Here is a 10998-nt window from a genome sequence, read left to right as displayed (position 1 = left end):
TATTTTTGTTGAGCTTCTTTTGATAACAATTGATTGAGTGAAGGAGTGGTAACTAAAATAAGAAATGTTTTCCATGTTAATAGCATGAATTGGTGATATAAAAGATATCGTTTTGAATTCATATGTACATTCAATGAAATTAATCTTTTAATTCTACTTATGTTATAGTAAGTTTTCTTGTCAAAGCATAGAATAAGCAAATTAAAATAGTTAGTGGTTCATCTAAGAATTACAATGTAGTATACTAAAAGCGAAATTTGAACTGCCACGTTTGCCCAGTGAATAAACATTAAGTCATTTATATTGTTGATTTACAAATAAAATAATATAAATTTTGTATGAATTAACAATTTTTTTTAAATATGTATGAAACAATATTAAATGGATGGTAATAATATATTTATTAGTTTACATAAAATAACACTTATGAATGAAATAAAATTATAACGCTTAATAAGGACATGACATTTCTATATTTTCAAATAAATGTGTAAATTCATAGTATGATTTCCAAGCCTAATATAGATACAAAATCTTATATATAACCTGTTTTAAAGCACATTACACATTCCATCTAAACATAACCTTCATGTGATACTCTTTATATACTACCTAATACTAATACCCTAAACCTTAAATAACTAAATACATGTTCACCTACATATAACGTATACCACAGTAACTATATGTTTTTTTTATAACATATTCGCATGATTTATAAATAGTTGCGACAACGAATTATTTATTGAGGCATTAATTGATTTATTTAAATTGGCCGTATAATAATATGCATATCAAATCCATAGTAAATGACGTCAATATACTACTCTTTATCAACAAAATATAAAAGTGGTAAATCCATAGTTTACATAAAAATAAGATTTCCAACCCCAATATAAATAAAAAATCGATATATATATATAACTTGTTTTAAAGCCCATTATACATATCCAACTAAATATAACCTTTAATGTGATACTCCTTACATACTACTTAATACTACCTTAACTAAACATTTAAAACCTTCTAAAAAAAAAGAAACACTAAAAACCTAAGTATAAATCAAGATGAGAAACCGAAAATTTACAACAAAATTCATATATACTTGCCGCTTCATCTTCTCTTCCTCTCTCTATATCTCTCTCTCTCTCTCTCTCTCTCTCTCTCGAACATTCATCATCTTCTCGTAAAAATGGCAACTTTCCTTTGCCAAACGTTTATTTCCAGATTTCTTTCAAAGACATTACACAACAAAAAAAAATTAGATGCACAAAAAAATAGCAGAAATATGAGAAAACGATTGGTTTCTGATTTAATATCAAAAAGGGGATTTAGAAATTGGAGAAATTATTTTTGGGAAGATATTATCGCATGCACGACGGATTTGATGTTGATTTCCATTGAAGAAGAAGTGGAGAAACGATTTATTTCAAGGATTGAGGATTTACAGGTGTTGTGTTTTTTTTTTATCAATTTCGTTTTTTTTAATAATTAATAATTCTATATATTCATGAATATATGATAATTTTATAGATCTACAATTTTCCGTTGTTAAAAAACCGAAATAAAAAACATGCATTTATATCCTCAATTTTTATTTTTTCTGTATTTATTTTCTACGAATATGTATATTTATTTCGCATGCATCTAAAAAAAACAAAAAATAAGTTCAATATCCTAGTATCTGAATATCTAATTTTTGCTTTTCTAGTATCTGAATATCGAATGCATGTCAATTTTTTTTTGTTTCGTGTTTATTTTATATGAATGTGTATATTTTTTTTCGCATGCATGTCACAAAATTATGAAATTTAAATTATAATTCTAAATAGTATAATATAGTTTAAATTTTAATCTTTTACTAATTAATACCTATATTATTTCATTAATATATGATTAATGTCTCGATCTTAAATTAGCTTTGTTTAATTTATTTCCTTTGTTTAGTAATATAGTTGAATCTGTTTAATATTTCGCATGAATGTCAAAAAAAAAAACAATTTACAGTTCACTCTCCTAGATCGATAAATAAAAGTAAAATAATTACTTTTTAAAAAACAGTAGAATAAATATATATATTGTGTGTCATTAATTATAGTTCTATGAATATGTATATTTTCTTCGCATGCATGTTACAAATGCTGGTGAAATATAAATTATAAGAGTAAATATTCTAATATAGGTAAAATTTTTCTTTTTCACTAATTAGTACCTAAATTATTTCATAAATATATGATAAATTTATCAATCTAAAATTACCACTTTATAAAGAACAGTACAATAAAAAGTGCATGTATATCCTCAATTTAATGTATTTCATATGTTTAGTAATATATTTCAATCTGGTTAATTTTTCGCATGAATGTAAAAAAAAACAAATTACAGTTCAATATCCTAGATCGATAAATTAAAGTAGAATAATTACTTTTTAAAAAACAGTAGAAAAAATATATTTATTGTATGTCATTACTTACTTATTTGTTAATTATTATTTGCAACATATCAGTTATTTCTCGCATGCATGTCACCAAAAAACGTTTAGTTAAAGTATATTTATGATTTAATAGATTAATAAATAATCATATATCATTTTAAAAATAATATCATATGAAATTTATATGGGTATCTACATTTCGCACATGAATGTAACAAATAATATGGAAAATAATTTATAACTGTATCTAATATCTATGTATATATATATATATATATTAATTAACTATATAAATATATTATTTTTAAAATAAAAAAGATAATTATCATAATTCAGATGTACGATGTATATTTCTTAATTACATTGCATGCAAGGTCTTATTATCGGTTGTTATAAAATGTATTGTGATTAAAACTCATTGTTTGAACCTTTAAAACAGCTAAGTACAACTATCCATATATACAATTTGGGTATCTATATATTACACTACATATAAGTTTATTGTGAATACATGTCGTTCTTTATGTTGCTTATTCATAATTATAGTTCATTTCATATATTGTTAAATACATAATTTATGTTTGTCTTTTTCGAGGTTTTGATTTGGATGCAAAAGATGGTGGCAATTGAAGAAATAATGTGAGAAAATATATCATGATAGTAAGATTAAAAAGGTAGTGTTCTCATTGCTTCTTTATAATTAATAATAATGATATAATTCATATACACGATAAAATAAAAATATATTCAAATAATTTGACTTATATATGTTATATTAAGGAAATTTCATGATGAATAACTTCATTTGTTTATTTATTGCTTTATTATTGCATAAAATTTCCACAGATATATGCATAATAAAAATGTAAGAAAATAGTTTATATTGTTATATATCTTCTTCAATCATTGTTGATCTATTTTTAGATTGAACAGAAAATGTTAATATATATATGGGAAATAGTAATACAATCTAACAAATTGTCTTTTGCACTATTATAAATACGCGGTGCAATAGAATACTATCATGACTTCTTTAGTTATAATTCGAAAATATATACACTACAAAATATAACAATTAGCAAAAACCATTAGTATATTACAACATATGAATTATTTTAAATTAAATATGTGGTCCATACATAATAATAAGTATAAATAGTTTTAATACAATGTACCTACAAAATATATGCTAACATATGTAAGAAATACAATGTCATCTGAATTTTTTTTTCTTGTATGCACGTCCGCAATCTATAAATATAGTTGATAATATTTATGATTTAATAGATTAATAATAATCGTATATATTTTAAAAAAATAATATCGTATTGAGGATATATGGATATCTACATTTCTCACATGAATGTAACAAAAATATTAAAAATAATTTATAACTGTATATAATATTTATATATCTAAAATAATATATAATATATATATATATATTATATTATTAAAATTAAAAAGATAATAATTCAAATCTAAGATATAAATTTCGTATTTACATTGCATGCATGGAACCTCATTTATGTTTTTTATAAACTGTATAATTTGTGTATAATTAGAATGAGTTCAAAATTGTGTACAACTATATATATATATAATTTGTATATACAATTTGTGTATGTGTATAATAGACTATATATAAGTTTATATATACAATAAATGTGTTTTTTTTTTTGAGGTTTTGATTTGCATGCAAAAGATGGTGGCCATTGAAGAAAATATGAGAGAAAACATATTATGATATTAAGATTAAGAAGGTAGTCTTCCCTTTGCTTCTTTATAATTATTAATAATTATATAATTTATATCATGATAAATTTAAGATATATTCAATTTGATTACTTATGTATGTTATAGTAAGAACATTACATGATGAATAACTTTATTTCTTTATTAAATGCTTTATTATTATCATTTGCACAAAAATGTTAATATATTGACAAAAATATTGCCTTTATAAATCAACTTACCATTAGAAATGTCAAGTAAAGGTGTTGTTTGGCTTCTACTTCGCTTATCGTTAAAATTGATTTCCTCCTTTGCATAGCAACTTTAGCATCATGGATTTGATTTGAATTGTTACAAACAAATGGAGTATTGTCACCAATTTCGTTTTCTTTTCCGTAATCTGAACGTTTCTTCACACGTTTATTAGTAGAAGAACTCATTTCTACAATCTATTTATTATTAACGAATAAGAATATGATATTTTATTTGAAGGATAAGAACACTGTAAGATTAATTTGTCTAAAGGTGTGAAGATTATATGTACGTTTTTTGTGGAGATATTATATAGAGTATAGTATGGTAAAGATTCCTTAGTAGTTTTATATCTAACAGTTATTACGAATATCATATAATAGGAATGTTTCAAATTATTTCCGAATCAATCAAAGAATAATTTCCTATTATTAAGCTTTTCAATATCGCCCAACTTTGGAAACAAAATATTACTGATCATATACTAATAACTGTAATTCCACCATTTTAAAAAGTTGATTTGATATGCATTAGGGAAATTTCTTAAATGTGTATAGTTATTTATATATGGGTAATAACGGATGCATTAATAGAAATTGTTTTATAATACCGGATATTTTTTTACTCTCTAAAAATATGTTGTCTAATATTTACTAAATTAGATATTCAGGATTAAAAATGTGTGTAAGAAGATGTTTAAAATATAAAACATTAGTATAAAAATACATACATATTACTTATATCACCGTAAAAAGAAACTTCTTTTTATAACATATAACAATGATTTATAAATAGTTGCGACGACGAACTATTTTTGTAGCGTAAATTGATTCAGCGAGATATCATAAGTAATATATATAATATATATATATATATTATATTATATATATATATTATTGGTTATGTATAATTTATAACAGTTAGGTTCAGACATGTTATTTAATGTTTAATATTACCTTAAACATCTATATATATATATTATTGGTTATGTATAATTTATAACAGTTAGGTTAAGACATGTTATTTAATGTTTATATTTCTTAAACATACAATGAGGATAACCTATATGGCAATCAATGATATATTTAAATTTTTCATAAACAATCATGTCGTAACCACAAGAGTTTTGAAATGAATGTATAGGAGAATAACCAAATCCTGAATAAATGTATGCAAATTGTTTAGAAATATAAATAACAACCAAATTAAAACGTTCATCTAATAGTCTATAGATAGACTTATATATAGTTCTTAATTCAACGACAATATCTAGAGTCCATCTTCTTCTTGAGGCATAACAGACTTGAGTTTCTTGTTAGTTGAAAGCTGCATCCCTAAGGGTGAATGTTCATCAAGTAATGTTGCTCTCTTTTGCGGTGTGATGTGGGATAGAGAAGAGTCTGTCTCCGATTGAAAGAGATCCTATTGAATATGTTGAAAAAATAATGGTTGTTAGAAATGCTAAAAAACAATAATATGTAGATAAATGTGGGTAGACGAAATTAGTTGAAATAGCTAAGTATTACCATGTTCTCTTCACATTCTTGCACGCTTTCTGCCTCACTCTCTTTTTCACAACAATAGAGTTCTGTTGAAGAAAAAGTTTACATAAGTAATTACCAATTACTTGTTTACATAATAATAGATAATGAAACTAATTGTAAAATCCTTAGAATTAAATCAAATACCTCCAACTTAACATAAAGTTCAAACCACTTGTTAATTAATTCAGGTTCATCGGACGTAGAATTCACAGTGTAGGAATAATTTTGATCAATGCCATTATTATATGGCACAGTGACCTTAAACAAAAACTCTTCCCCAATAGACTTTTGAATTCTTCAGGAAACTCATTGTTTTCTACCTACATGTACTTTGATGTTAGATTTATAAATGTAATAAAGAAACCATGTATTATAATTGACAAATAAATAATGTATGATAACGAACCTGATTTTGAGAGGCAACCATTTCTTTTGCTGTTCTACCAACTAATTTGGACACCTCTTTATCAAACATCATAAAAGTAGCATCTCCAGATTTATCAGCAACAATCAATTTTATCTTGAATCTATAAGAATTTTTTAAAATTAGCTATTAAACTATAAAAATGTTTCATTTATTGAAACTTGATATTAAATATTAGTGTATACTTTGTTTTTATATTAGTAAATTAGAAAATATAATTACCTTGGTGTTGTACTACGTAACACTACATTCTCCTTTCTACACCGGATGACATCATCTTCCCTAATCACTCCACTCATACATCTGTTGCATCCATCGTAATACCAACTATACCAACATCTATGTCCTCTATTGTGGCTAGGCAAACGCATACACAAGACTGAGAAATGAAAAGTATACTAAGGATAATTAGTCATTTTTCTTGTGATGTTAATATATATTGTTGCATGAAATGACAAAATTCTCACCTTCTTCATGTTCATAATGTCGAAAATATCTTTTACATATTCTTGCTTCAAAAAGTCATCACTCTCATTCGTCAGTTGAGTTAGTTGGCCAGATATTTGTTGAGTTTTGCAACACATGCTGGAAAACAATCATGTAGCATAATCTTAGACAAATCGTGCTACATGTGTATGCATTTTGTATGTTTATTTGTATGAGTTTTTTTTATTAATAATGCATTTTCCAAGAGATGATTTTCCTATTTATCTAATAATGACTCAATCTTTCATATGTTCTCATTTTACAACCAAAGTTAGTTGCTAATATATAATGTAGACATATTTGTAGGATATCATGCAACAATATAGAGTCCGAAACTTACATATTTGGTGATATGTGATGAACGCAGGTATAATTCTTTAACTTTATATGACACAACATAAATTACATTTATATTTATCTATCAATACATGCTTACTATGTGATCCATAACGTATATTTAATTGGTACAATAAATTAAATAATAATACTTAACCATGTTGGTTACTATGAATGGGTAATTATTTTATTCCACCTAATATTAGTTTACTGCTATATGTAATTAATAGTTTAAAGCGATGTAATTGTTGTTAATTTTAATTGTAATAATTATGTATTTGTATTTGATATGATTAGGTGGAACAAAATACACTCATATTCATAGTTCACCTACATGGTTAAGTGTTGTTTTTTTGAGTGTTAATTAGGGCAATTGATATATAACACTAATCATCGCTAAAACTTTAATTATATAAATCTTTAATTATATAAATGTGGCTGATATGTCATCTATTTAATTGAAAATTAATATAACTTACCGATCTTTAAAAGCAATAATTTCCGATAGTTGTGTGTTAATGAACAATCTTGAAGCATATCGAGAATTTTGAACACGAACACCACCTAGTATAAAAAAAACAGATAAACAAATTTATATCTACAACACAAAAAAAATTTTAAATGAATTAAATCGAATCTAATATACGTATATAATATACGAAGTAGTTACGTTAAATTTACAGTTTAATCACTTTTCTTAAAATATCCGGAATAATAAAAGTAAGCCGTGCATTATATTTTACTTTTTGCTTGATTCTTCGATACATATTTAATACATAATTCATACGAACATTAAATATAATAAAAATCTTATACGAAAATTAAGAAGCTAAAAGATATTTAATACGAAAATTCAAATCGAATCTAATATACATATAAAATACACGAAGTACTTACGTTAAATTTACAATTTAGTCACTTTTCTTAAAATATTCGGAAATAAAAAAGTTAGTAGTGCATTACATTTAACTTTTTGCTTGATTCTTCAATACAAATTTAATACATAATTAGTCCGAAATTTAAATATAATACAAATCTAATACGAAAATTAAATAGCTAAAAGATATTTAATACGAAAATTCAAATCGAATCTAATATACATATAAAATACGTACTTACGTTAAATTTACAATTTAGTCACTTTTCTTAAAATATCCGGGAAAAAAAAAGTAACTCGTGCATTACATTTAACTTTTTGCTTGATTCTTCAATACAAATTTAATACATAATTAGTCCGAAATTTAAATATAATACAAATCTAATACGAAAATAAAAAAGCTAAAAGATATTTAATACGAAAATTGAAATCTATGCGTGGATTAAATAAAAGTAAGATTTATCTTTATACATGATTCGTTTTGCAAACTGTAAGATGACAACAATTGCACCATTAGCTCCCTCAACATTTATGTAATTTATCATCTCATCAGCATATGTGCCCCATAGAACACATGTTAGGTTGTCATTCCTATTTAGAAATAACAATGAAAAAGTTCATAAGTTCTTATATTGAAATTTAAATAAAATTTTTAAAAAATATATCAAAAAGATGGTCAATAAGTAACAATTTGGTATACACATACGTTGTGTCCATCAGCTCAATAGTCATGCACCTCGATTTAGTGGTCTTGGTTAGTTCACCATACGCAGTCACTTGCCCAATTATATCTATAGGTAGTAAAAAAAAAATTACAACTTAAGGTGTACGTTTCAAAATAAACTAAAAATAATAGAAATAAAGGAAATAATTATAGAACAAATTAAACATACCAATGAGATAAACATCAGAACCTTTTTTGGCCAAAATATCACCAAATGGAACAAATTCAAAACCATATTGTGGGATATCCAAAGCATTGCAATCCACTATGGACGATCCATAATTCATTGAAATGGTGAATTTATGTTGCGTAGTTAGCTCGTATCCAGCATTATCACGTAGCAAAAAATTTGAAATATGTCTAAATCCTCCTTCCTCAATCTTAGGCCAGAAAGCAACTATTAGGTTCCTCCGAATACTGGCATGTATTTTTGTACCCTATAAACACATATAAAATATACGTGAACTATTAGTAAAAGAGACGAATACTCTATAAACACGTATAAATTTTATTTATCTATATAATATAATTACATATCACTTACATGTACATCCATTAAAATCATTTCAATACTACCAGCTTCCAGATTGTTCATAAAGTTTGGCTTCTCATAAACCCGTATTATCCGTACTTCAATAGTGATATACTTTGTTCCCTTAACCAAATCAGAAACATTAATTATTTTTTTAACAGGTGCATCATTTTGGGATGTCATTTCTGTAGAGAAATATTATATTGAAAGATGGAATGAAGAGGTTTTCGAAAAATATGAATTAAGATTATGAGTAATAGCTTAGTGTCTATTTATATAAAGTGACGTAAAAGATATTTATGAAGTATATTCACGTTAATATGAAGCTGTTTAAGGAAATGATTTCCCATTAATCTAATACCCAATTCGTATAGTGATTGTAAAATATGAATCTATTATAATCAACGACAATCTTAATCACAGATTGAAAAATTGATTACAGTAAGTTATTACCTTAATTTATATCATTAAATCACTCAAAATCATATCTTAAATTACATCAATTAATAAGATATCTCGCCTATTTTAACATCGAGTAACCCATATATTCCTGAAATACAATTCTTTTTAAAATTGTATTATTATAAAAGATATTTTTAAAAAGAATAGTATCATGATTCTTTCTGAATTAACGTTGAGATCTTAACATTATCTATATATAATCGTACAGTGATTGTATGAATTATTTACCTAAAATATGAATATCTCATAATCAATGACAATCGTAATCACTCGCACCTAATGATTTTTTTTTAAATATAGCAATCTTAATCACCAATTTCTAAATTGCTTATAATAAGTAGTTACAATCATTTAAATCATTAAATAACTATTCCAGGATATTATAAACTGCCATTATTAATAACATATCTAGCCTATTTTACCTTCGAGTAACCCATATATTCCTAAAATACAACTATTAGGTAAATTTGTATTAGTATAAACGATATTTTCAAATCACAGTAGTATCATGCATATATTCCTAAAATCAGATAATCAACTAATAAATTACTAATATATTTAGCCTATTTGTATTTTAGGAATAAAACATATATTCCTAAAATACAATTATTACGAAAATTGTAGCATTGAAGTATATCTCTTGCGAAATCTTTCCCCACAAAAATCGTAAATTTTATTTTTTTGTATAGCTAAAAACAATATAAGACATATACTACACAACCTTTACATAAATTGGCGTAACAATATCCAATAGTTGATTACATTACTACAAATAATTATTCACTCCATATTAATACTGATTTAGCACGTAGAAAACGATCCTTTATTTGGTAAGTATATATTTGAATCTTAAATAAGCGACTACATAAATTAACATTATTAAACTTAAACACTTATAAATGCCTTAATAACAACAAAATCAAAATTTAATTCAACCGTTTATAAGTTTTTGATTATTAGTGTTTAATTAAATATATATAGATTGCTCTGATATGTGGTCAAACTGAATATAAGTTCATCAGAACTGAACAAAAATGATTGTCATTTAATATGAAAAATATATAAGATTAATACAAACTTATATTATTGAAATTAAAACTCTTATTATGACAACAAACTTAATACAACTGAAATTAACCTAGAAATCAATATAAAGCAAAAACTTAAAATAACTATTTCATATCTAAGAAAAT

At 24.5% G+C, this 10998-nt stretch overlaps 1 protein-coding gene across 1 annotated transcript; it reads right to left on the bottom strand.

The window, feature by feature from the left end:
- Positions 1–5942: 5942 nt before the first annotated feature.
- On the bottom strand, positions 5943–9526 carry LOC125496768 (uncharacterized). The gene is made up of 9 exons (XM_057394139.1): positions 9356–9526; positions 8981–9248; positions 8794–8878; positions 8599–8678; positions 7690–7774; positions 6611–6691; positions 6371–6491; positions 6109–6222; positions 5943–6008 (listed from the first exon to the last, which is right to left on the bottom strand). Exons 1-9 carry the CDS (start codon positions 9524–9526, stop codon positions 5943–5945), a joined length of 1071 nt encoding a protein of 356 aa, XP_057250122.1.
- Between the last annotated feature and the right edge of the window lie 1472 nt (positions 9527–10998).

This window comes from Beta vulgaris, chromosome 4, assembly GCF_026745355.1.
Source record: "Beta vulgaris subsp. vulgaris cultivar EL10 chromosome 4, EL10.2, whole genome shotgun sequence".
Classification (NCBI taxonomy): domain Eukaryota; kingdom Viridiplantae; phylum Streptophyta; class Magnoliopsida; order Caryophyllales; family Amaranthaceae; genus Beta; species Beta vulgaris.
The sequence above is the reverse complement of the archived record's forward strand: the minus strand, read 5'-3'. Positions and strand labels throughout refer to the sequence as shown.